This window comes from Mustela nivalis (genome assembly GCF_964662115.1).
Source record: "Mustela nivalis genome assembly, chromosome: 1".
Lineage (NCBI taxonomy): Eukaryota > Metazoa > Chordata > Mammalia > Carnivora > Mustelidae > Mustela > Mustela nivalis.
In genome coordinates this window covers 157,354,391-157,381,690 of record NC_139020.1, presented here as the reverse complement: position 1 = coordinate 157,381,690, position 27,300 = coordinate 157,354,391, and the positions used below count along the sequence as shown (strand labels likewise).

The window sequence follows — 27,300 nt, the reverse complement described above, 5'->3', positions numbered from 1 at the left end:
TCTGTAACGTGGGGCGCCTGGTTGGCTCAGTTGGTTAAATGTCCAACTCTTGGTTTCATGATCTCAGGGTCCTCGGATTGAGCCCCACATTGGCCTCTTTGCTCAGTGGAAAGCCTACTTCTCCCTCTTCCTCTGCCTGCTGCTCCTCCTACTTGAGCTCTCTCTCTCTCTCTCTCTGAGTGTATGTGTGTCAAATAAATAAATAAAATCTTTTATAAAAATTTCATAATGTGACAACTCTAGAAATTAGATTCTCCCCTCTGCTCAAGGTTTCTTAGTGACTTTAATGAGTGACTTCTTTAGTTTGTATTCTGTGTTGTACAGGGCCACTGAAGTCTCTGCTTGTGGTCAGGTAATGCTTGGCTAGAGATCTCTTTGAATGCCCTATGTGGAACTGCTGAACCTCCCTGTCTTTGCCTGGAGGCTCTGTGTGCACCTTGGGGCACATCTTCAGCACAGGGCCTGGGAGGGGACAGCTCTGCCTCAGCCCTCACTTTCTGCTCCTGCAGAGCCTCCAGAGCAGCTGGAGGGTAGAGCTTCAGGCCTTTTCAGCTATTTCCTGAGCAGATGCCCAGCTCAGTAAGAGTGGCCTTCTAGATCCCAGGAAGTTTTAGAAACTTTGCAGAATTTTCACAGACATCTCAGCAGCTTTTCCTTTTAGGCTTTTTGGTTGGTGTATTATTTACCCCAGCTATTACACACTACCTCAGGCAGCTGTGGAGTGCCTGTAATTGTTTTCAAGAAATGTCTCCGAGGGAAGGGGCTTTTTACACTGAGTAAATTATGAGTCCAGTGAAATACAGATAGTTTGTAAGTGGCAGTTTCCAGTGAACCACCTGCTAGGTCAAAGGAGGACAATTTTTTGAGAATGAGGCTTTAAAAGACCTTGAGCCCATTCTGTTCTCTCTGGGCTGTTGGTTTTTAAGGCTGCTGCAGAACCAGAGAGCAGGGGGTGGGACAAAGGCACAGTTAAAACATCATGAATACCCATGTTGCTGTTCTTGCTAAAGATTCAGCAATTTTTTCTTGAATAGATACTCCTTGCATTGCTGCAAGCCTTTGATTAATTTCCAGAGTTCTGAAAAAGTGGATTTTGACAGTTTTTGCTAGCTTTCTTGTTCTTTTATGGAGGAGAGAATTTTCAGTTCCCTATATCACCAGTTTTACTGACTCTAATTCATAAATACTTAGTGCTATCTTTTATAATGTGTTTTTTTTCCCCTCAAACATATGCATATTAAATTAAAAAAAAAAAAAAACTTTAAATTGGGGTTGCAGGAGACCATGTGGAGCAGTCGCTGAGTGAGGGGCTGCTGGACAGAAGGGCTTGAGGGCTGCCCAGAGGGGTCAGGAACTCTATCAAACAGTCCCTGTTGCTTTGTGTCTTCCAGGTTACGGCTGCCAGGGGCTCAGTTCTGCTCACATGGATGGGACAGAGACCCGGCAGCGTCGGCCAGAGGAGCTGGTTCTGCCACACACCCTCAGTCCTGGAAGACTCCCTGCAGCCACAGAAGATGGACCTCTGCGTGTGCCTGAGAGCCAAAGGGCAGTCTCTAAACCACTGGGGGCTGAGCTCAGCAGGGAGACTGCCTTATCCATTGGCCTTCAGGTGATAGTCCCCTTCGTGTTTGCTGGACTGGGACTCTCCGGGGCTGGTGTACTTTTGAACTATTTCCAGGTAAGAGGGAACTAAATGGTAATAGTGCTGTTGGTGGCATTGTTGAATGTCGTCCCTAAAGTTGAGTCCAGCTTGAGGGACAAGGGGCAGGGCCTTCTCTTCTCAAATACCATTTTTTTCTACAAATTTCACAGGATTCTTTTAGTTACTGGTGATGGAGACTAAATTTAACTCAGGTTAAGCCTAAAAGAGACAATTTATTAACCCCTGTAATTGGAATATCTAAAGGGTCATGCCGCTTTTCTAACAGCACACGGGAGAAGAATGAGGCACAAACAAGTCAGCTCTAAGAGAGAGGGAGCAGGGGATGATAGCTGGAAGGGCTGTCTTCCCAAACAACTCCTCAGTCCCTCATTTATTAGATACATGATAGCAACAAAGGAGAAGGAAAGGTTATACAATAGTGAGTCATATATGATGGTCACAAGTCTTAGGGGTAAAGGAGGTAAACAAGTAGAGGAGTAAGGTGTGTCTGGTCCGGCAGCAAGGATTTGTAGTTTTGCAAGCACACTTAAAGGGATTACCTTAACAGCAGGCTTTCTCTGAGGCAGGGGAGACAACAGAAAAGGGAAGCAGGCAGTGTTCCACCCTGAGCAAGCCTGGCATCCCCAGCTGCTCAGCTTCAAGGACATGTATCATCCCTTCCACCAGAGGCCTGCTACTAGTACCTGTTTTTCTCAAGGTCTTCTTTAAGCATGCTTGCATCACCAGTACAACTCCTCATTAGTTAAAGTTATATTTTAAGCAGTATATTATTCTGAGGGACAGTTACAGAGTTAGATTTTAGCCTCAGCACAATCCAGGTGCTTAAATGATATCATTATGCTGGCTTTTTCTCTGTCACTCAACTACGTTTTATTTTCAGGCAGAATTCTGTACCTAGAGGTGAGGATGGCCCTTGGCAGTTAATCCTTGGTATATGTGTTATTAGAAAAAAGAGAGACCTCTTTGTCAATGTCCACATCAGTCTCTGAACATTGATTCTGATGTCAGGTGTCCACTCCTGGTCCAGTCACTGTTCCCTGAGGGAGGACATTCTCTGCTTGGCTAGCCTGACTCTCAAGTATTAATAACTCTTTGAGGGAGGCAGGGTTCTTTGATTTGCAACCCTACTGGAATGCCACATAGTGGGGAACTGGGAGTCACCCATCAGACAAAAAAGTTACCAATGTGCCATGCCTTGCCTGTTCTGCTACTGTCAGAGCGCTTTGTCTCTCCTCCCTGTAAAAGCATAATCCCAAAGAATATTCTAAGTAACGACTGGTCAGATCTCTCCTATCAGCAGAGAACAAGGATGGTCTAGAGTGGGGCAGACTAAGAGAAGCAGGGCTGCCCTGTCTGACAGCTCCCAGCCTGTGCCTCACTCAGCACTCCGGGGGCTCTGGGAAGGGGTGGTAGTGGTGGAGGGGTCTCTGTGTCTGGGAACTTGAGCCCTGCCCCTCACTCATTCGAGTCCCAGTTCTGCCATGTAGCTGTAAGGCTGTTGGTTTAAAATTATTTTTAAACCAACACTAAAATCAGATTTCATATAAAAGTCTGAATTTCTGTTTTCTATTGAAAACCTGGCAACACTTAACAATGTTGGATCCAGATTCTCTTAGGGCTGCAGTCAGTGGTTGCTGTCCCCTCCAGGTGGCTGTATTCTCTGGTTTGCCACAGTGCCCACCACTCCCTCTTATGACCCCATCCTACTTCACTCCATGATCTGCCTGGCCCTGCCCCAGTCTGGGGTTCTCAAAGACCCTTCCAATACCCTGCTGTCTAGTTTTTCATAACATCACAACACCAGTGACCAGCTCCACTCCAAAGATCCACCTCAAACTTGTCAGGCCCCAGGATGAGCTTCTCTTACCCTGGAATCCCTATCCAGTCGGATTCAGCCCCATTCCCCATGTTTTGTCTCTCTCTGACCTCCAGACCCCTCAGCTCTCTCCTTTCTCCCAGTGACCTGGTACCCTCTGGCCCTACATCTTTCCTTAATCCACGGTCAGTTAGCATTGCCATAACCTCTGGAGCACCTCAGTGCCTGGCTTCCATAACCCAGAGATTTCCTCTCCACCCCACTCCTGCCACCTGCCACTGCCTCATCACTGGCTTCATTACTTTGGGTCCTCCTCCCTACATTCCATGATCTATACCAGCGATATTCAGAGTGTGTTGTATCGAGGGTACCTGCCAATGTGATGTCACTGAGCGTGTATCCCACACACTCAAATGCATGCACACTTCACACATACATATTTATAGAGCCGTTCATAGACCTCAGCTGCCTGTACATATACACATTGGTTCTACAGGCACACACACACACAAATTTATAAATTACATAGGGAGAGGCAGTATCATAGTCAATTGAACTGCTTAAGAGCCCAGACTCTGGAGCTACTCTAACTGGATTTGAGTCCAACCTTTGTTGCTTACACAAGTTGCTCTTTGTTCCCTGTTTGCTTTTCTGTAAATTAGAGTTGACCCCACAAGGTTGTTGAGAGGACTCTGAAGTGCTGGTCACAGTGCCAGGCATTAGAAAGCACCTAGTGAAAGTTAACTGCTGTTGTTGCTGTTGTCACTGATAATCTGTCTCATGCAGTTCTGGGCCAGTTTCCAAGAACTTACATAAAATTTTCAACTCAAGAGGATAAAGATTAGGCAGAAATATCCATTCTGGAGTTTCTTTCACGTATTCATTAGACCCACAAAAGGGTCATGGACCAGCTGCCATGTCAGGGGGACCTCCATGATGCAGATCTGAATTTTAAAATCCGTGTTGGTTAACTGTGGAATAAAATACAGACTCCACAAACTGGTATCCAGGCATCCTTGGTTTGTTCCCCTTGGCTGAATCAATTAGAATGGTTTCAGCCACAAATATCAGAAAGCGCACCTAGAATGGATTAAATAAGAAGGAAATATGTCATGTCCCAAAGTGGAATTTCCAAGATAGGGTAATTCTGGGTTTGGGAAGTGTTATCATCACCAGCCAATGATGCTTTCAAGGAAACAGGACCTTTCCAAGTTCCTGCCAGACAGCACCCAAAGTTGGCTTTGTCCTACAGCCAGCCACATCACATTCAGAGGGAGAAGAATGGGTTATGTGTTCTGGTTCCTCCTTCTTAAGCACAGGGAACCATTCCTAGGTGCTCCCAACAGAATTCCCCAACTTCTTATTGGCAGATTTGAGGCACATCCCACTTTGGCACCAAAAATTGGCAAAGGGAATGCAATGACCTTGATTGGTTTGGTCTGCTTGAAGTGAGAAGTGTAGGTCCCCTGCACTGTGCGGGAGGAAGATGGGTTCCTGTGTACAGTTGGAATCTGTGGGGAAGGTTGGAAAATCTTGACATTTCCTAGACACCTGAGTAAATGAGTAGGATAAATTGTTGCAAGTAGAAGTTTCTGGGACAAAAGGTGCATGCATTTGTCCATGACTTGCACAGATATCCCCAAATCGCTGGCTCAGGGCGGCTGAGGCTGCAGTCCTGCAGCTCTGTGGTGCTGGCTAAATTTAGTCTCAGCTGCATGGTAGCCTCCAGCCTTACTGAGACTGTCCCCTTCCTGTGCCTGCCCTCCCACCAACCCCAGGTGAAAAGGTCTCCCACCATCCTTCCTGCCCTGTTTCAGATAGGCAGTCTTTCATGGAGCCTTTCCTGAGGCGCCGGCCCCTCTGATGTTTCACCTTTACAGACAATGGGATATTTGCCGTTTCCTTTTATCTTGTACATTAATCTGGTGTCTCCTTGGTTTGAATGTGAACTCCCTGAAAATAGAGGCTACACCTTTTTTTTTTTTTAATTTTATTTTTGTAGAAAAAGTAAAATATCCATGTGGTTCAGGGTTCAAAAGTTTCACCAGTGTGAGACTAGGCTCCCCAGTCTATACAGAGGGAACCAGTGGGCCCCAGTTGGCTATGTCTTCTCCTAAAGATGAACAAGTATCTATATCTGTTCATCTGCTTCTGTATATTTTTCTCTTTTTTCAAGTTTTAGCATATGCAAACTATTGAGTATCTTGCTTTTTTCTCTGTACAGTATGTACAATATTCTTTGTATAGTATATTCACTACAAAATATATTCCCTTTACAATATTATTTATAGGTATATTAAGAGTTTACTTTTTTTTTAATTTTTATAACTTTTTATTTTTTATAAACATATATTTTTATCCCCAGGGGTACAGGTCTGTGAATCACCAGGTTTACACACTTCACAGCACTCACCAAAGCACATACCCTCCCCAATGTCCATAATCCCACCCCCTTCTCCCAAACCCCCTCCCCCCAGCAACCCTCAGTTTGTTTTGTGAGATTAAGAGTCACTTATGGTTTGTCTCCCTCCCAATCCCATCTTGTTTCTTTTATTCTTCTCCTACCCACTTAAGCCTCCATGTTGCATCACCACTTACTCATATCAGGGAGATCATATGATAGTTGTCTTTCTCTGCTTGACTTATTTCGCTAAGCATGATACGCTCTAGTTCCATCCATGTTGTCGCAAATGGCAAGATTTCATTTCTTTTGATGGCTGCATAGTATTCCATTGTGTATATATACCACATCTTCTTGATCCATTCATCTGTGGATGGACATCTAGGTTCTTTCCATAGTTTGGCTATTGTGGACATTGCTGCTATAAACATTCAGGTGCATGTGCCCCTTTGGATCACTACATTTGTATCTTTAGGGTAAATACCCAATAGTGCAATTGCTGGGTCATAGGGCAGTTCTATTTTTAACATTCTGAGGAACCTCCATGCTGTTTTCCAGAGTGGCTGCACCAGCTTGCATTCCCACCAACAGTGTAGGAGGGTTCCCCTTTCTCCGCATCCTCGCCAGCATCTGTCATTTCCTGACTTGTTGATTTTAGCCATTCTGACTGGTGTGAGGTGATATCTCATTGTGGTTTTGATTTGTATTTCCCTGATGCCGAGTGATATGGAGCACTTTTTCATGTGTCTGTTGGCCATCTGGATGTCTTCTTTGCAGAAATGTCTGTTCATGTCCTCTGCCCATTTCTTGATTGGATTATTTGTTCTTTGGGTGTTGAGTTTGCTAAGTTCTTTATAGATTCTGGACACTAGTCCTTTATCTGATATGTCGTTTGCAAATATCTTCTCCCATTCTGTCAGTTGTCTTTTGATTTTGTTAACTGTTTCCTTTGCTGTGCAAAAGCTTTTGATCTTGATGAAATCCCAATAGTTCATTTTTTCCCTTGCTTCCCTTGCCTTTTGCGTTGTTCCTAGGAAGATGTTGCTGCGGCAGAGGTCGAAGAGATTGCTGCCTGTGTTCTCCTCAAGGATTTTGATGGATTCCTTTCGCACATTGAGGTCCTTCATCCATTTTGAGTCTATTTTTGTGTGTGGTGTAAGGAAATGGTCCAATTTCATTTTTCTGCATGTGGCTGTCCAATTTTCCCAGCACCATTTATTGAAGAGGCTGTCTTTTTTCCATTGGACATTCTTTCCTGCTTTGTCGAAGATGAGTTGACCATAGATTTGAGGGTCTATTTCTGGGCTCTCTATTCTGTTCCATTGATCTATGTGTCTGTTTTTGTGCCAGTACCATGCTGTCTTGATGATGACAGCTTTGTAATAGAGCTTGAAGTCCGGAATTCTGATGCCACCAACGTTGGCTTTCTTTTTCAATATCCCTTTGGCTATTCGAGGTTTTTTCTGGTTCCATATAAATTTTAGCATTACTTGTTCCATTTCTTTGAAAAAGATGGATGGTACTTTGATAGGAATTGCATTAAATGTGTAGATTGCATTAGGTAGCATAGACATTTTCACAATATTTATTCTTCCAATCCAGGAGCATGGAACATTTTTCCATTTCTTTGTGTCTTCCTCAATTTCTTTCATGAGTACTTTATAGTTTTCTGAGTATAGATTCTGTGTCTCTTTGGTTAGGTTTATTCCTAGGTATCTTATGGTTTTGGATGCAATTGTAAATGGGATTGACTCCTTAATATCTCTTTCTTCTGTCTTGCTGTTGGTGTAGAGAAATGCAACTGATTTCTGTGCATTGATTTTATATCCTGACACTTTACTGAATTCCTGTATAAGTTCTAGCAGTTTTGGAGTGGAGTCTTTTGGGTTTTCCACATATAGTATCATATCATCTGCGAAGAGTGATAATTTGACTTCTTCTTTGCCGATTTGGATGCCTTTAATTTCCTTTTGTTGTCTGATTGCTGAGGCTAGGACCTCTAGTACTATGTTGAATAGCAGTGGTGATAATGGACATCCCTGCCGTGTTCCTGACCTTAGTGGAAAAGCTTTCAGTTTTTCTCCATTGAGAATGATATTTGCGGTGGGTTTTTCATAGATGGCTTTGATGATATTGAGGTATGTGCCCTCTATCCCTACACTTTGAAGAGTTTTGATCAGGAAGGGATGCTGTACTTTGTCAAATGCTTTTTCAGCATCTATTGAAAGTATCATATGGTTCTTGTTCTTTCTTTTATTGATGTGTTGTATCACATTGACTGATTTGCGGATGTTGAACCAACCTTGCAGCCCTGGAATAAATCCCACTTGGTCGTGGTGAATAATCTTTTTAATGTACTGTTGAATCCTATTGGCTAGTATGTTGTTGAGTATTTTCGCATCTGTGTTCATCAAGGATATCGGTCTATAGCTCTCTTTTTTGGTGGCATCCTTGTCTGGTTTTGGGATCAAGGTGATGCTGGCCTCATAAAATGAGTTTGGAAGTTTTCCTTCCATTTCTATTTTTTGGAACAATTTCAGGAGAATAGGAATTAGTTCTTCTTTAAATGTTTGGTAGAATTCCCCCGGGAAGCCATCTGGCCCTGGGCTTTCGTTTGTTTGGAGATTTTTAATGACTGTTTCAATCTCCTTACTGGTTATGGGTCTGTTCAGGCTTTCTATTTCTTCCTGGTTCAGTTGTGGTAGTTTATATGTTTCTAGGAATGCATCCATTTCTTCCAGATTGTCAAATTTATTGCCGTAGAGTTGCTCATAGTATGTTCTTATAATAGTTTGTATTTCTTTGGTGTTAGTTGTGATCTCTCCTCTTTCATTCATGATTTTATTTATTTGGGTCCTTTCTCTTTTCTTTTTGATAAGTCGGGCCAGGGGTTTATCAATTTTATTAATTCTTTCAAAGAACCAGCTCCTAGTTTTGTTGATTTGTTCTATTGTCTTTTTGGTTTCTATTTCATTGATTTCTGCTCTGATCTTTATGATTTCTCTTCTCCTGCTGGGCTTAGGGTTTCTTTCTTGTTCTTTCTCTAGCTCCTTTAGGTGTAGGGTTAGGTTGTGTACCTGAGACCTTTCTTGTTTCTTGAGAAAGGCTTGTACCGCTATATATTTTCCTCTCAGGACTACCTTTATTGTGTCCCACAGATTTTGAACCGTTGTATTTTCATTATCATTTGTTTCCATGATTTTTTTCAATTCTTCTTTAATTTCCCGGTTGACCCATTCATTCTTTAGAAGGATACTGTTTAGTCTCCATGTATTTGGGTTCTTTCCAAACTTCCTTTTGTGGTTGAGTTCTAGCTTTAGAGCATTGTGGTCTGAAAATATGCAGGGAATGATCCCAATCTTTTGATACTTGTTGAGTCCTGATTTAGGACCGAGGATGTGATCTATTCTGGAGAATGTTCCATGTGCACTAGAGAAGAATGTGTATTCTGTTGCTTTGGGATGAAATGTTCTGAATATATCTGTGATGTCCATCTGGTCCAGTGTGTCGTTTAAGGCCTTTATTTCCTTGCTGATCTTCTGCTTGGATGACCTGTCCATTTCAGTGAGGGGAGTGTTAAAATCCCCTACTATTATTGTATTGTTGTTGATGTGTTTCTTTTATTTTGTTATTAATTGGTTTATATAGTTGGCTGCTCCCACGTTGGGGGCATAGATATTTAAAATTGTTAAATCTTCTTGTTGGACAGACCCTTTGAGTATGATATAGTGTCCTTCCTCATCTCTTATTATAGTCTTTGGCTTAAAATCTAATTGATCTGATATAAGGATTGCCACTCCTGCTTTCTTCTGATGTCCATTAGCATGGTAAATTCTTTTCCACCCCCTCACTTTAAATCTGGAGGTGTCTTCGGGCTTAAAATGAGTTTCTTGGAGGCAACATATAGATGGGTTTTGTTTTTTTATCCATTCTGATACCCTGTGTCTTTTGACAGGGGCATTTAGCCCATTCACATTCAGGGTAACTATTGAGAGATATGAATTTAGTGCCATTGTATTGCCTGTAAGGTGACTGTTATTGTATATGGTCTCTGTTCCTTTCTGATCTACCACTTGTAGGCTCTCTCTTTGCTTAGAGGACCCCTTTCAATATTTCCTGTAGAGCTGGTTTGGTATTTGCAAATTCTTTCAGTTGTTGTTTGTCCTGGAAGCTTTTAATCTCTCCTTCTATTTTCAATGATAGCCTAGCTGGATATAGTATTCTGGGCTGCATGTTTTTCTCGTTTTGTGCTCTGAAAATATCATGCCAGCTCTTTCTGGCCTGCCAGGTCTCTGTGGATAAGTCAGCTGCCAATCTAATATTTTTACCATTGTATGTTACAGACTTCTTTTCCCGGGCTGCTTTCAGGATTTTCTCTTTGTCACTGAGACTTGTAAATTTTACTATTAGGTGACGGGGTGTGGGCCTATTCTTATTAATTTTGAGGGGCGTTCTCTGAACCTCCTGAATTTTGATGCTCGTTCCCTTTGCCATATTGGGGAAATTCTCCCCAATAATTCTCTCCAGTATACCTTCTGCTCCCCTCTCTCTTTCTTCTTCTTCTGGAATCCCAATTATTCTAATGTTGTTTCGTCTTATGGTGTCACTTATCTCTCGAATTCTCCCCTCGTGGTCCAGTAGCTGTTTGTCCCTCTTTTGCTCAGCTTCTTTATTCTCTGTCATTTGGTCTTCTATATCACTAATTCTTTCTTCTGCCTCATTTATCCTAGCAGTTAGAGCCTCCATTTTTGATTGCACCTCATTAATAGCTTTTTTGATTTCAACTTGGTTAGATTTTAGTTCTTTTATTTCTCCAGAAAGGGCTTTTATATCTCTCGAGAGGGTTTCTCTAATATCTTCCATGCCTTTTTCGAGCCCGGCTAGAACCTTGAGGATTGTCATTCTGAACTCTAGATCTGACATATTACCGATGTCTGTATTGATTAGGTCCCTAGCCTTCGGTACTGCCTCTTGTTCTTTTTTTTGCGTTGAATTTTTACGTCTTGTCATTTTGGCCAGATAAGAGTAAATGAAGGGGCAAGTAAAATACTAAAAGGGTGGCAACAACCCCAGGAAAATATGCTTTAACCAAATTAGAAGAGATCCAAAATCGTGAGTGGGGAGAAAGGGGATAAAAAGAGGTTCAAAAAGAAAGAAAGAAAAAAAAAGAAAAAAGAAAAGAAAAGAAAAAAAAATTTTTTTTAAAAAAGAAAACACCTGAGAAAAATGTAAAAAAGAAAAAATATATATATTAGATAAACTAGTAAAAAACCGTTAAAAAAGAAAAAGGTAACAGTTAAAAAAAAAAAAATTTACCCGAAGGCGAGAAGAAAAAGAAAAAAAAAAATGAAAAAGAAAAAATTAAATTAACTGCAAGACTAAAAAAAAATCACAGGAAAAAAGCCATGAGTTCCGTGCTTGGCTTTCTCCTCCTCTGGAATTCTGCTGCTCTCCTTGGTATTGAAACCGCACTCCTTGGTAGGTGAACTTGGTCTCGGCTGGATTTCTTGTTGATCTTCTGGGGGAGGGGCCTGTTATAGTGATTCTCAAGTGTCTTTGCCCCAGGCGGAATTACACCTCCCTTACCCGGGGCCGGGGTGAGTAATCCGCTCGGGTTTGCTTTCAGGAGCTTTTGTTCCCTGAGCGCTTTTCTTCTGGAGGACGGGAACACAAATGGCGGCCTCCTGGTCTCCGGCCCGGAGGAGCCTAGAGCCCGGGGCCCCACTCCTCAGTGCGCCCTCAGAGAACAGCGCCCAGTTACTCCTGTCTGCCTGACCTCCGGCTGCGCTCCGAGCTCACCGAGCCTGCGACTGGTTCAAGGTAACACCGAGCTGCGAGCTTACTGTCGGCTCTGTTTCTGTAGCCGGCTTTCCCATTCCAATACCCGCAAGCTCTGCGACACTCAGACACCCCTGATCCTTCTGTGACCCTGCGGGACCTGAGGCCACGCTGACCCCGCGTGGGCTTCGCCCCGGTTTAGCCTCTGGAGCGATGTCCCTCAGCGGAACAGACTTTTAAAAGTCCTGATTTTGTGCGCGGTTGCTCCGCTGCTTGCCGGGAGCCGGCCCCTCCCCCCGGGGTCTATCTTCCGGTCGCTTTGGATTCACTTCTCCGCCGGTCCTACCTTTCAGAAAGTGGTTGTTTTTCTGTTTCCAGAATTGCTGTTCTTCTTCTCTTCGATCTGCCGATGGATTTTCAGGTGTTTGCAATCTTTAGATAAGCTATCTAGCTGATCTCCGGCTAGCTGAAGCAGTCTCAGCTTGCTACTTCTCCGCCATCTTTGAAGAGTTTACTTTTTTAAATGGATATTTAGTGTTCCATTATACAAATACACTAGAATTTATTTAGCCATTTCCCTTCTGATGTACTTTTCAATTTAATTTAATAGTTTGCTAGGGCTACCATAACAGAGTACCACAGACTAGGTGGCTGAAATGTCAGAGACTTTTTTCTCACAATTCTGGAGACGAAGTTCAAAATCAAGGTGCCCTCAGGGTTGATTTCTCTCAAGGCCCCTCTCCTTAGTGTGCAGATGGCCACCTTCTCCCTGTGACCTCACATGGTCATCCCTCTATGCATGTCTGCATTCAAATTGTCCTTTTCTTGTAAGGGCACCAGTCTTATTGGATAAAGACCCACCCTTATAACATCATTTTAATTTAATACCTTTTTAAAGGCCCAATTTTTTGGCACCAAATGCAGTGATATTCTGAAGTATGGGCTGCTTCTGAAGTATGGGTTGCTTCTGAAGTATGGGTTGCGGCAGGAAAGGGCGGGGAAGGTTTAGAACTTCAGTTTGGGGGAGGGGACACGATTCGGCTCATAACAACAACTTAAAATGGTATTACTAACAAAAGCTGCAGTGAATCATCTTGACATTTCCTAGACACCTGAGTAAATGAGTAGGATAAATTGTTGCAAGTAGAAGTTTCTGGGTCAAAAGGTGCATGCATTTGTCCATGACTTGCACAGATATCCCCAAATCACTTGCCCTCGGGGTGGCACCTGATCAACAAAACTAGAAGGTGGTTCTCTGAAAGAATTAATGAGATCAATAAACCTTTGGCCAGACTCATCCAAAGGAAGAGGGAAAGGACCCAAATCAATAGAATCGTGAATGAAAGGGAAGAGATCATGACTAACACCAAGGAAATAGAAACAGTCATCAGAAATTATTACCAGCAACTATATGCCAACAAATTAAGCAACATGGAAGAAATGGATGCCTTCCTGGAAACTCATAAACTACCAAGACAATCTGAATAGACCTGTAACCAGCAAGGAAATTGAAACAGTAATCAAAAACCTCCCAAAACATGAGTCCAGGGCCAGGTGGCTTCCCAGGGGAATTCTACCAAATATTTAAAGAAGAAATTATATCTATTCTATTGAAGCTGTTCCAAAAAATAGAGATGGAAGGAAAAGTTCCAAACTCAGTCTGTGAGGCCAGCATTACCGTGAGTCCCAGACCAGGCAAAGACCCCATCAAAAAGAATTTCAGACCAATATCCCTGATGAATATGGATGCAAAAATTCTCAAAAAAATACTAAGCAATAGGATCCAACAGTACATTAAAAGGATTATTCACCACAACCAAGTGGGATTTATTCCTAGGGTGCAAGTTTTAAAATCCACAAATCAATCAACGTGATAGAGCCCATTAATAAAAGGCAAGAACCATATGATATTCTCAATTGATGCAGAAAAAGCATTTGACAAAGTACAGCATCTTTTCCTGATTAAAACTCTTCAGAGTATACATGGAACATTGTTCAATATTCATTCACCACCAAAAGAAAAATCCCTGTTTCCCAGCACTTGGCAACATGGTTTATTATCAAATCCTTTGATCTTTAACAATCCGATAGATGGAAAATTGCATTGCATTGTACACTGTCTTAGTTTCTATTACTATGTAACACATCATCATAAAATCTAGCAGCTTAAAATGGCACTCACGTATTACTTTATGGGTGCTGTGGCCAAGAATCCAGGTTAGTGGATTTCCTGCTGCCAGCCCTTTCAGGAGGCAGCAGTTGAAATTCTAGTGCTCACGTGGTTGTGGGAGGGTTTTAGCAGATTGTTGGACGCAGGGTCTCAGTTCCTTACTGCCTATCACCCATAGGCTGCCTTTAGTACTTTCCCTGCTGGACATGTCCCACATGGCAGCTTCATCAAAGCATGTGGTGCAAGAAGGAAACAGTCTGTTAGCAAGTCACACGAACCATTGTCTTTTGTAACCTCACCACAGAAGAACTTTTCTTCTTTTGGGTAGAAGCAAGTCACTGAGTTCAGCCTATGTTCAAGGGGCGGGGTGGATTACACCGAGAGTCAGTACAGAAGGTAATGGGGGCCATTGTTGAGGTCCCTTGTGGTGTAATTCGCATTTTTTACATTAAGAAGTAAAGTTGAATATCTTTGGATATTTGCTTCTCTTCTCTGCCCATATTTGTATGGAGTGGTTATCCTTTTTCTTATTGATACCTGAGGGTTCTTTATAGGTAGGGAAATCGGCTCTTTGTGATATGGATTACAAATATGTTTCTTATTTTTCTATTTCTCTTTTGACTTTTCTTTTGGCCCTGTGTGTGTGTGTGTATAATATAATAAAATTTATATGTGTATATGTATATGTATATATTTTATATAGTAAAATATGTATATTTTATATGTATATTTTATGTATTTTATATGTATATTTTATGTAGACCAATACTCTTTCTTTTAAGGCTTCAAGCTCATCTTCTCCTTAGAAACAGAAGCTCTCATATAGCTCTCCAGCCCCCTGGGTGCCCACACAGGCCAGCATATATTACAGGGTTTGGGAATGTATTCATATGAAGAAGGGAAAAACCTATTCTTTGTGATGAGTCTGATCTCTTTGCATTACATATAGCATAAATTCAAACGGGTGGTCTGCAGAGTGGTCAGGAACCTTGGGCTCTGTGGAAGTGGCTGGGGGTAAAGAGGAGGGAGTGTCTGGCAGGGATCCTGCCTTAGCCGTGAAAGCCAGGAGGGCAAGGGCCTAATGGGAGGGGAGAAGCAATAGGGTGGAGAGTTCTAGGAGTGAAGGGATTCAAGCCTGGATTGAATATCACAGGGGCTGAGGCCAGCCTGTTGCCTCCCCCTGGTGAGGGAAGATTTCCATCCTAGGGTTATGGGGTGGCTGAACATGTGGCACCCAGCTCTGGACTGTTGAGAAATACTGCAGGTTATTAATCACATGTACTCCTAGTCTGAGAGGGGGAGTGGGTGCTGTGCAGGGCTCTCAGGAGGGAGTTCTTGGGAGCAGAGAAAAGCTATAGAGGCTGTGGGAAGCCCTGGGTGGTATCAAAATGGTGGGGGAGCCCCTGGCTTCTACGGGAGGGCATGACTGGCATGTGCACAGGGACCTAGCAGGGAAGTAGATAAAGCCCACTATGCGAGGATAAGAAGGAACCATCCCTTTGATAAGAAGAGCTGTGAGAACAGCAGGGTGGGACTTGTGGTTAGGCTACTCAGGACCCTCCTTTGTGCCAGGTCACAGCAGCACATAGTGCACATTGACCCTGTGATGGCTTGACACCAGCTTAAATCCTGGTGACTGGGACTTCTAGGGAGTGGGCAAACTGCCTCCCAAGCAAGTGAAGTGGCCCCTTGACCTGAAGGGAGAGGGCCCCATGGGGAACTTCTAGTGGCTCCCTATTGCAGCCAATAATGGCAGTGCTTTTATTGGGCCTGTGTTGTGGGTGCAGGGAGCATGTCTCCCCAGGAGCAGGAATCCAGATTAGAATCAGTGTCAGGTTAATCAACCTCCCACCCCTGACTGGGGGCTCATCTGATACCTTGTAGCTTAAATAGGAGTTGTTGGAGAAGAACAGTGTGCCTTTCAATCCCACTGGCTGCTCAGGGTCTGCAGGGGAGTTGGGAGTTTATTGAACCCTTCCTGTGGAGCAAGAATTGTGTATCCTGTGTATCCAGGAGGGCCTGGCCATGATCGGTAAGTTGGAACAACAAGGAGGACAAGGGGTATCCCAGTGACACCTTGATTGTGGCCTTACTGCCTATGGAGACAGCTGTGACTGACTTTGACTTGTATTTGGGGTGTCTCTGAGGCAAGAGTGCCCCAAGTTCTTCCTTATCCTGAAAGGGACAACTCAGACAGTGCCTCTGGAGTTGGTGAGGGGTGCAGATGGGGACATTTGCTGGCCAGGGCATCCAGTGTTAAATGGCATTCTAAAGTTTGGCCACTTTTGCTGACTGTTGGGTGGGTTGTCCAGTATTAGAGACATAAACATTCCACTGAGCTCTGTCATGTAATACAGTGGTCACACCACCCATAAAGTATACAGACTGCATTGCTCTTCACTCAGCTGGTGGTGTGGGGGCTCCCTGCACAGCCAAGGGACCAGGGGAGGGGCAACCTCCTCTGGTGTGGGTGGCATTTGGCAAGGAACAATAGGGGAGACCTCTTCCTGGAGGTGGCGCATGTCAGGGGGACCAGATTTGACTCTATCCTGCATTGAGGAAGCCTCAATAGCTATGCTTCCCAAGGCTCAATGGGCAGCTGGGTATGGAGGATTACAGGCCAGGGTGTGTGAAAGCCTCTCTTTCCAGGATAGCCCAGTGTGTGGCCAGCAGTTGCCTTTTGGTTGGTGTATAGTGTAGGCAAGGAAGGTATTTTCTTACATCTGACGGCCTTGAGCACTGTGTATCCATATGGATATATAGTCCAGAGACCAGGAAGCATAAGAGGAGGTTGCTAAAGCTTTTTTTAGTGAAGAGGTATTTGAAGGCACTGATGGGAATGCCTGTTGACTTTATTTATTTTTTTGAAGATTTTATTTATTTATTAGGGAAAGATAGAAAGAACACAAAGGAAGAGGGAGAAATGGATTCCCCACTGAGCAGAGAGCCTGTTGCAGGGCTCCATCCCAGGAACCCAAGATCATGACCTGAGCCGAAGGCAGATGCTTAACCGACTGAGCCAGCCAGGCACCCCATGCCCGTTGACTTTAATTTGGGCAGATTCAAGGGCCTTTTGTGGGAGGTATCCATTCAAGGTAGGCTTCTTTGCAAAAGAGCAGAAATGGGTATAAGTAAAATGTGTAGATGAGCACTGTGTTGCCTCTGGAATCCAAAAAGGGCTAAAAGATTTTGGGCTGGTATTACCAGTGTGTGTGCTGAGAGGTCAGTAGCTATTTTCTGACAGTGTCAAGGATGGAGTTGCTCTGGGTTTACCAAAATAATTTTCATTAATTTGCCAGGGTGGCTGGCTTTGCCCTACCTGTGGAACCATGGCCCATCTTCTCTTTGTGAGCTCCTTTCTGAGTATTCAGATGTCCTTAATGAATGTGTCACATGAGCCTCTCTGGAGGAAGACATCATAATATGATGTCAGACCTGTGCTCCTTGAGAAAGGCACAAGCAGTTAAGACATTGTCTGCAAAAATTGTGCATGGCAGAGCTGGCATGGTACCCTGAGTAGCCTGGGAAAGTCTACTGTGTCCATTCGGAGTTATAGGTCAGCTGCACCTAAGAGGTGGTTGAAATAGGCACTGAATAGAACACAAGCCAGATCTATAATAGCAAAATACTGGTTGCTGATTGGGTGGGGTCAGTAATCTCAATAACATTGGGTGGGGGCCTCAGAGGATGGAACCAGAGCATTAAGATTGTGGTCATGCCCTCTGAGGCACCTTATATTCTTTCCAGGTTTAAAAACAGGCCAAATTAGACCTGAAAGAAGCAGTGGGGGTAATCACTCCTTCACCAAGTAGGTCTTGTATGATCAATTTCAATCCTTGAAGACCATGTGTTAGCTTACACTGGACTGTGTTAACTATTTTAGCTCCATAAGTGGGGGGGGGGTGTTGTTCATGAGATCTTATTTTGGCTATTTAATTGATAAATCAGACTAGGTGGCAGGAGTGTCATAGAACTCTTGCCAGATACAGACTGCCCCCCCACCAAAGGTACCTCCTACTGGGATATGGCCAGTTGGCAGTAGTTCTTGACTTGGTGTTGGGAGGAGGTAGCTCTGCCCAGAAGTGACACAGTGAGTAGAACACAGAGCAGGCTAACACACAAGCTGGCCAGCAGTTCACAGCTCCATCCCAGGCAGCCCTGGTCATGTCAGCAGATACTTAGCAAAGAGCAGCTGTTGAAAGCTGACCAGGGTTGGGTTGTCCTACTCCTGATGCCAACTGTTGGAATCACCTACTTCTGACTCCAGTAGTGATGGAGGGGTTCCACCATAGCATTATGGAGATGGCCCAAACACATGATGACCCCAACACTGAACAAAGGAAATCCCTGAGTTTATCAGTCACACGTACTCACTACCTGGGTGAGGAGGACACTGCCTACCACCCAGAGACACACCGCGTTGCACTGGGGAGCAGAGTGAACTGCCAGGAGCTCTAGGAGGCGGTCTTTGTAGTAACAGTAGAAGGAGGTGCCCCTGATTCCCATGGGAAGGTGTGGGCTGGCAGGAACTAAAACCCCCTGCTCAAGAATAAGCAGGAACTGTGCCTGGTCCCCTTGATAAGGAGGGTTGCTTGATTAGAGGACCTTGTCTGTTGGAACAGAGTGGGGAAGAGAAGTTGCAGTTAGATCATTTGAGGCCCTCCTGGTTTCACCAGATGTCAAGACAGCAAATCTTCATTAATTTTAGGCCTTACAGTACTCAACCTATAGAAGGCTGATGAGGTTTCTTTTTGTCTTTTTGATTCTATGATTCTAATTATTTGTTCATTTGGTCACTCATTCATGCCATGCGCACGTGTGTGTGTGTGTGTGTGTGTGTGAGAGAGAGAGAGAGAAAGAGAAATAGAGCAGCACTGTCCTGCTGCTATGGAGGAGCCAATAACCAGGCCCCATTCTCACATCACAGCCAAGCAGGGAAGGACAGACAGCAGATGCATAAGTCAGTGTTGGACAGCAGAAAGGGGTATGAAGACAATAGGCCAGCTGTGCCTCAGACTCAGAGGTCAAGGCAAGAGGAAGCCTGAGGGCTAGAGGCTAGAGTGAGGCCTGAGTGACACAAGGGAGCTTCCTGGGGAGATCATGCCTGAGATTAGTTGGCCCTGAGTGGGAGGGCATGTTCTGGATCTGTTTTCACCTGTGTGTGGGTTCTGCCAGCCTCAGCAGAAGCAGGAAATATAGGAGAACCCCTCCTGTTACTGAAATGTAATTGGCATGATCGCTGAGACCTTAACAAGATGGGGAAGAATTCAGGTCTTTTAAGCATGACCATTGGGTTCAGAACCAGCCCAGGCTCAAGGTGACCATGAAAGGAATAGGAGGCCATTTGGAAGGTGTGCTGCTGGGAAGATAACCAGTTCCAGCTGAAGAAGCAGAAAGGAAAGCTAAGAATGGCGGTGTGCATTCCAAAACCCTCTGCCCACCCTCTGCAGGCACTCCTAATTGTGCTACAAAGACACAACCCTCAAAATTGAGGGTATTGGATTGGGTGAGGGATTCATGCTGTAGGCCTAGGGATCCTGATTCATTGATCCATGCCTGGGTCTGAGTTGCAGGTTTCAGGTCGTTCTGATGGCAGAATAGACTGAAAACCATTGATGGTGTCCCATCCCTCATGATTAGAAGTTAGAGGCCCAAATGGGCAGGGACTTGTTCAGGGTCACCCAGAAATCACCTGATGTTTAACCTGGATTCTACCCCACGGCCTAGCATAGCCCCAGAATCTAGCTCAAGCTCTTTGAGATTTTCTACTGTGCTACTGAGCTATTTTTAAAATCACAGTCTTAATTTTCTGGATTGTGACCTAATAAACCATGTTGACAGATTTTGTTCTCAAATAGCACAGGAAAGTGTTTCGTGTAATGACATCTTTTATTTATTTTTGGTGACAGTTTATGTTTTGATGATTATGAAAGCAAGTGATCACAATAGAATACAGAAAATTATACAATAAAAGTCACTTTTTAAAAAGATTTTATTTATTATTTGACAGAGACACAGCGAGAGAGAGAACACAAGCAGGGGAAGTGGGAGAGGGAGAAGCAGGCTTCCCACTGTCACTTTTAACTCTACTATTCAGAAGCAGTCACTTTTAGCATCTTGATGTATATCCTTCTGAACTTTCACTGCTTGTGTTCACTGCTATGTGTGTTTATGTTAATTTCTCATTTGCTTTTTTTTTTTTTTTTTTTGACCTTCGAACTTTTTATTGGCCTCCTGCTCCCCAAAGTGTACCCTGCTTCTGCTCCCTCAACGCCTCAGAACTTTGGTGTCATTGGTCTCAGACACGACCTTGCCGTCCACAATCTTGCGGGTAGTGGTTTTCTGGATGGTTTGCATGGAGCTGCTGCTGTCCAGGGCGTCACTGAGATTGAAGTCCTCCCCATCTTCCAGCAGGCGACGGTAGGTAGCGATCTCAGCCTCCAGCTTGACCTTGACATTCAACAGGGCTTCGTACTCCTGGGCCTGGCGCTGCCCCTCTGCTGTCCCTCTGGTCTGGGACAGTTCAGACTCCAGGTGCAGCAGGACCCCGTTGAGCTGCTCCATCTGCATGGCGTAGCAGGTTTCGACCTCCCTGAGGCTGTTCTCTAAGCTGGCCTTCAGGTTTCTCATCGAATCCAGGTTGATCTCCAAGGACTGGGTGGTACGTCTCAGCTCCGTGAGGGTCATCTCAGCCTCTCCTATCTCTGAGGTCTGTGTGGTGATCACTGTGGTGCTTTCCTCAATCTGCTGGGACCAGTATTTGTCCAGCTCCTCTCGGTTCTTCCGAGCCAGCTCATCATACTGGGCCCGGATGTCTGCCATGATCTTGCTGAGGTCCTGAGACTTGGGGGCATCCAACTCCACGGTCAACCCGGAGTTGGCAGTTTGGTTCTGTAGACCCTTTACTTCCTCCTCATGGTTCTTCTTCATAAAGAGCAACCCCTCCTTGAGAGCCTCAATCTCTGTCTCCAGCTGCAGCCTAGTGACATTGGTGTCATCGATGACCTTGCGGAGCCCGTGGATGTCACTCTCCACGGACTGGCGCATGGCCAGTTCCGTCTCATACTTGACTCTGAAGTCATCAGCAGCAAGATGGGCATTGTCAATCTGCAGAACGATGCAGGCATTGTCCACAGAACTTGCAAAAATCTGAGACCTCAGCTCCTCGATGGTCTTGAAGTAATGCCCCCAGTCTCTGACCTGGGGTCCCTTCTTCTCCAGGTGTTCCCAGATTCACACCTCCAGTCTCTGATTATCTGCCTCCAGGCTCCTCACCCTCTCCAGGTTGGAGGCCAGGAGGTCATTCAGGTCTTGCATGGTCTCCTTCTCGCCCTGCATGCCCCCTATGACAGCCAGACCCCTGGCCATCCCGGCGGCCAATCCCGTGGCCAGGCCCCCGGACCCCCAACCGCCCCGGAAGCTGGTGGAGTGGGATACAGAGATCCGGGAGCCTGAGCCTCCGGCGCCTGCATAGACGCTGGCCGCGCTGCTGACAGGCCGGACCCGGTGGCTGGGCGACTGCATGGAGCCCAGGGACCGATAGTTGGAAGAGAAGGTGGAGTGGGTGGTGAAGCTCATGCTGTTTGGAGAGTAAGATGAGAGGCCAGGACTCGGGCTTGGGCCAGCTCTCATTTGCTTTTTTAAACAGAAATGAGAAACATTTTCATAATGATTAAGAACTGCATAATCAGAAATCTCTTTGTGAAATTATACAAATGATTGTCTATTTCCATACCTTCTGTACTGATGAGAGTGGTTCAAGGGCCCACTGTGTATAAGTATACATTGTATTATGATATTTGACCACATTCAAAAGTATAAAGAAATCATAATAAAGTGACCACTTGTCAGGGGTCCCTGCAGCTCGGTGCCATGGGAGCAGTGTGATCAGTGTCCAGAGACACCAGGCGAGCTCCGAGCTGTTCTGTTGTAAACCAGCTAACTTCTACAGCTCCTTTCTCAAAAACATGCCATTTCTCTCTGCCTTCTTCTGGTTCAGACTCTTGTTGGAACACAGGGATCCAAACCACAGATGGCAGGCAGCAGCAGATGGGAGACGGGCAGGGAGTGGACCCCAGGGAGGCTGGTGGAGGCAGTCGGCACTGGAAGTCAGGGTCTTAGTCCTGCCTCTGGTACTGACATGTGTGATGATCTTCAGCAAACTCTCTAGGGCCTTCAATTTCCTTTTTTTTTTAATTTAAATTCAGTTAGCCAATGTATTAGTTTTTGATGTAGTGTTCAGTGATTCACTTGTTGCCTATAAAACCCAGTGCTTATCACAACACATGCCCTCCTTAATGCTCATCATCCAACTACCCCATGCCTCCATCCCCTCCCCTCCAGCAATCCTCAGTTTGTTCCCAGAGTCAAGAGTTCTCATGGTTTATCTACCTCTTTGATTTCTTCCCATCCAGTTTTCCATCCCTTCGCCTATGATCCTCTGCGCTATTTCATATGTTCCACGTATGAATGAAAGCCTTTGTCTGTCTCTGCTTGACTTACTTCACTTAGCGTTATACCTCCAGTTTCATCCTTGTTGAGGTAAATGATAGGTATTCATCCTTTCTGATGGCTGAGTCATATTCCACTGTAGATATGAACAAGATCTTCTTTATCCATTCATCTGTTGAAAGGCATCTCAGCTCTTTCCAGTTTGTCTATTGCGGACATTGCTGCTATGAACATTGGGGTGTGTATGGCCCTTCTTTTCACTACATTTGTATCTTTGGGGTAAATACCCAGTAGTGCAATTGCCGGGTCATAGGCTAGCTCTATTTTTAACTTCTTGAGGAACCTCCATGCTGTTTTCCAGAGTGGCTGTACCAGCTTGCATTCCCACCATCAGTGTAACAGGGTTCCCCTTTCTTGCATCCTCAGCAACACCTGTCACTTCCTGGCTTGCTAATTTTAGTCATTCTGACTGGTGTGAGGTAGCATTTCATTGTGGTTTTGATTTGTATTTCCCTGATGGGGAGTGATGGGGAGCATTTTGTCATGTGCCTGTTGGGCCTTTGATTTCTCATCTGTAAAAACAGAAGGTTGTACTTCCTGGGGAACATCCTAGAGATGCTTTGTGAGTCTGGTGGTGGACTGAACGTGAAATGATTCAGCACGAAAGGGCATTGAGAAGCACAGATGGGTACACAAGGGAGTGAATCTCTTTCAGTCGTTGGTTTATTCATTCATTTGCAGGTCTTGGTGCTGTATGTGTTTGGTTGGCCCCCATCTCTGCTCCCGTTCCTTGGGTTCCCTTCACAGCACTTGTCACAGGTCATAATTACATTTTCTAATTTTAGGATTGGCTGCCATAGGCTCTAAGGATGTGTCTGTCAGCTAACAGATGCACCATGATACTTAGACTATGAGTCTGGCAGATATTAGGCCCTCAGTACTAATTTGGGGAGTAAATGAATGAATGTTTTCCCCTCCTCTGAAGACTGCAGCAGTGAGTCAGCCAGCTTCCATCTCGAGGAAACACACTCCAGGATGGGAGAGTCTATGTGTGTGCATTTCATGTTGCCACCCGGCAAGTGTGGGCTTGCTTTCAGAGAGGTTCAGAAAAAGAGCTTGGGAATCCTGGGCAAGATGTCAGGCTCTGTCCAGGAAACTGGGACGGCCTCAAAGAAGAGGAGGCACTCAGTTGGCCCCGAGGTTTGGCAGGAGTTCAGTCTGAACAGTGTGAGCCTGCAGAAAGAGTAGTGTGAACATAGGCACGTCCCACGTGAGGGTCCACGGGAAGTTCCTTCTAGGCTGTGCGGTGTATGACTACGTTCTAGAAAGAGACAGGCCTCAAATGGATGCTCCCCACCCCATACGGGACCTTGAATGTGTGGCTGCAAAATCTCAACTTTCTCAGGTAATGAGCTGACAGCTCTTGAGGATATTTGGGCAAGCGGGTGACTTGGAGATGTAATATAAAATGTGAATGTGAAAAACATGCATTATTTCTGGTGGACAGATGGGTTAGGAAGTACTAAGGGCCCTGCTGAAGGTGGTATCCATGAGCTGGAGAGGAGGGGATGGGCATGGCAGAGACATGGGGATGAGCAGGTTGGGTGTGGGGCTGAGGTGGTTGTGGGATGGGCGATCGGAGTGGGTTTTGGGTTTCTGACAGAGCCATTCACTGAGGCAGGAGGCTTGGGTGAGGGGTTGGAAGGGATGGTCATGGAGGACTGATTGAGTTACATGGGAGTTACATGGAGTCTGCGAACTCAGGGAAGCTTGGTAATTACTAGTTTATCTGAGATGAGAAAAACAGAGTGGGGATGAGGCTCCCCAGATGTCCCTGTTACCTATTTGCCATGCAGCACACCACACCCAAATTTAGTGGCTTGTTTCAAGCCAGTCATTCAATTAGATTATGAATCTGCAGTTTGGGTAGAGTTCGTGAGAATGGATGTCTGGTCTGCTGCTGTGTCTGCTGCAGTGGCTTGCTGCGTGTTGTGTGCAACACAGGCTAGCTCACTATGTGACATGACAGTTGCTGCTGGCTGTCACCTGGAATTACAGTGGGAATACCCATAGGGGGCCTCTCCATGTAACCACTTGGGCTCCTTTCAGTATGGTGTCTGGGTTACAAGCATGAGCATTTCAAGAGATGGGAAGCAGAGACTCAGTCTCTCAGAAACCAGACTGGCTTGGTTTCTTTTCACAAATCAAAGAGAGGAATGCCTGAGAAGGTTAGAGCTCATTATCACTGGCTCCAAGGAAAGGCTTAAAAATACCTGTTGAATGAATGAGTAAATGAACTGTGTGAGGACAGATGCAGAGAGAGGAATATCTGGGGCTTGAGGCAGACAGTTATCGGAGGACTTTAGCTAGAGTTGGTGAGGAGGTAGATGGGCTGGAGGAAGTCAGTAAGATCTAGATTGGTGAGGACCATGATCTGCAGGCTACTGGCATGGGATCTGAGTGTGGGATAGACTCTCCAACACAGGAGAAACAGCCAAACTGCCTGAGAGGAACAGGATCGGAAGTTGAAGCCCAGATCAAGGGCCTGGTCCAGGTGAAGTCTTCCCGGGTCAGTAGGTGAGTGTACTTCTGACTTCGGGCTTCTCTTGACTGTGGCCTTGGCCTTTGTTCCAGCTAGCCCTCAGGCTGGCCATTCCACCCCTGGTACATGGGGAATGCACAGGGCACCCCCAACAATAGAATCTCTGGCAGTCAGAGGTGATGTCTCAATGAATTTTCTGGGTTGGGACAGTCAGGGTACAGGGAGTGAGGGTCCCTTTTGAAGCATGTTTATAAGCCTTCTGGTCCCTTGAGAGAACACAGTACTGTGTTTCCTTTGTGAACACAGCTTCTTCATATGGCTGTGAGCCTTTCAACTCTGAAGTCAAGGTGAATGTAGGACATGGCTTCTTTCTTGGGTATCTGCAGCCCTCTTGACCTTGAGGAGTGAACTCCTCAGGGGCCTGTAAGAATGGGTCCTTTAAGCTGAGATTTCTCCAGGCCCTTGTCTTCCGAAAGTAGAAGCAGCCTGGGGTGTGTGTGCAGAGGCGGGCAGGATTCTTTGTAGCCCTCACCAAGGCCAGGTCTCCTGCAGCTCTATCTCCCTGGATCTAGCCCCAGCCAGCATTGGCTGGATGCTCTCAAGGTCAGTGAGAGAGGCTGTGAATTTCCTCGTGACAGTACAGTTGAGGGAGGTCCCGGCTGGTACAGCAACCACTCTGAGGAGAGCCTGATCTGCAGGGAGTGGACGGACAGGAGGAGCTTGCCAAGGCCCCAAATAAGGCTCTGAGTCACACTGGCCTTTGTTCCTTGCTTGCTCTCACCCTCGGCCGAGGGGCTGTAAGGGAGCCTTTCAACAGCTCAGGACACTGGCAACATTACCTGTGTGGACCTCTTAAGAAATGCATCCTGGTGTGTGCAAGGAGGACAGAGGACAGACCCGGACTTCTTGCTCATGCACATGTAGTTCACGGCTTGACCATGGTGGTCACCCAGCTGAATCTGGAGTTTCGCTTCCAGGGCAAGAAGCTGCGAGGCTTCAGCTGTGAGCTCACCCGCTCCCCCCATGGGGTCTGGCCTGAGACTGTCTTCACTATCATTTGCCAGATCGTGGTGCCCATTCTTCTCCCGGCCTGGGCATGTTGACAGCTGGCCTGGTGATGAACATCATCCCAAGTGCGTACTGGGCATATGAGTGCTAGCGTGGGGCCCTGGGTGGAGGGAGAGGAGAATCAGGCTCTCTGGGCATCACAGATAGGACAAGGTGGAGGACAGCAGAGGCCCTGAGTTGGGCTGCAGCCCTGAGCCTGGCCCAATGCCCGGGAGTCGCGGGCTCCGTGGTGCCAGCTGGAGATTCCTTCAGGGACTCCAGGTCCGAGATCCATAGAAGCTTCTGATGACTCCCTCCAAGATCATCCCACACATGTTAGCCTGGGGAGTTCAAACCATTTTCCTTCCAAGGGATGCAGGTTCATCAGGCAGGGCTTGGAAGAGCTTGGATCCTCTGCCATTCACTCACTACTTGAGGGAATTCATTAAGCTTCCCCTGCATCAGCCTCCCCATCTACAGACAGGGCAAATGAATGCACATATGTCACAGCGTTGTGAGGATGGGCAGCCAAGTATGCCTCATGTCATAGCCCCGAGGGTAATGGGGCTGTTCCCTCCAGCCCCCAGAATCTCTGTCCAGAGCCTGAGTTGGGGTCCGAGCAAGCACAGGGAGGTAGTGGTCTCTCTTGGGTACTAGCATTTGTGGGAGGCGCTCGGGTGAGCACACACTCTAGCACTCACTTCTCCTGGTCTGTTTATGCCCTGGGATTGGCTCAGATAATGCTGTTTGAATCACTGAGGGTTTACTTTGTCTGCCTAAACATTTTTATAGAGTTAGTCTGATTTTAGACAATATATGTAAGTGAAGAAGAGAGGGTGCCCATAATCTCTGTCAGTATTTTGGTGTGTATCCATCAAGAATGTATGGGACCATACTATATGATGATATGCTTTTTAGTCAGTGATATTAAGTTTAAATTTAGTTTTGCAGCCTGTGGGGACATCCCAGCTAGTGTGTGTCTTTCTCAGTTGGACCCAACATCTCCTTCCTGATGGCTGTCTCCCAGTCTCTGGATGAGGCTCATGATGCCTCCTAGCTGGCCTCCACTTGCATGGCTCAGCAGAGGGCACATTCAGCCCTCCTGGGTCCGGGACAGCCCATTGTGTACTGGCCAGTACCATTAGAGCATTCACTTGGGGGGCTTGCAGCCTATATACTTATCTCTCCCACCTCAGAGCTTCACCCCTCGAGCTGCTACAGTAGTGTCTTGTGCCTTCCCTAAGACCCTCCTGGGGATACTGTGGAGAAAGACTCAGTCCTGGGTCTCTCCTTTTTGACCTTCCATGAATTCTCAGAGCATGTGTTTCAGCCCTCCACCACATGGCATGTCCCTTAGTTGCCGCAGGCTGGCAGAATATTGATCAATGGGTTGGGGGTGATCTTGGAAGAGTCCAGAAGATTCAGTGGCATG

At 45.7% G+C, this 27,300-nt stretch overlaps 1 protein-coding gene and 1 pseudogene across 7 annotated transcripts in view; one reads left to right on the top strand and one right to left on the bottom strand.

Annotated features, from left to right (window-relative positions):
• Nucleotides 1-27,300, top strand: part of SLC41A3 (solute carrier family 41 member 3) — a 140,907-nt gene that overhangs the window by 10,034 nt on the left and 103,573 nt on the right. For 5 of the 6 annotated variants that reach the window (XM_082746410.1, XM_082746407.1, XM_082746411.1 and 2 more), the window contains one exon: nt 1,392-1,678. In XM_082746410.1, the coding sequence (XP_082602536.1) occupies nt 1,424-1,678 (255 nt within the window). In that variant the 5' untranslated portion in view covers nt 1,392-1,423. Of the gene's footprint in view, nt 1-1,391; nt 1,679-15,358; nt 15,861-27,300 lie in introns of those variants that run through there. The other variant, XM_082746412.1, reaches the window with a different exon arrangement.
• Nucleotides 20,060-21,462, bottom strand: LOC309871801 (keratin, type I cytoskeletal 18 pseudogene; annotated as a pseudogene). The gene has a single exon. The product of its transcript is annotated as a keratin, type I cytoskeletal 18 pseudogene (transcript).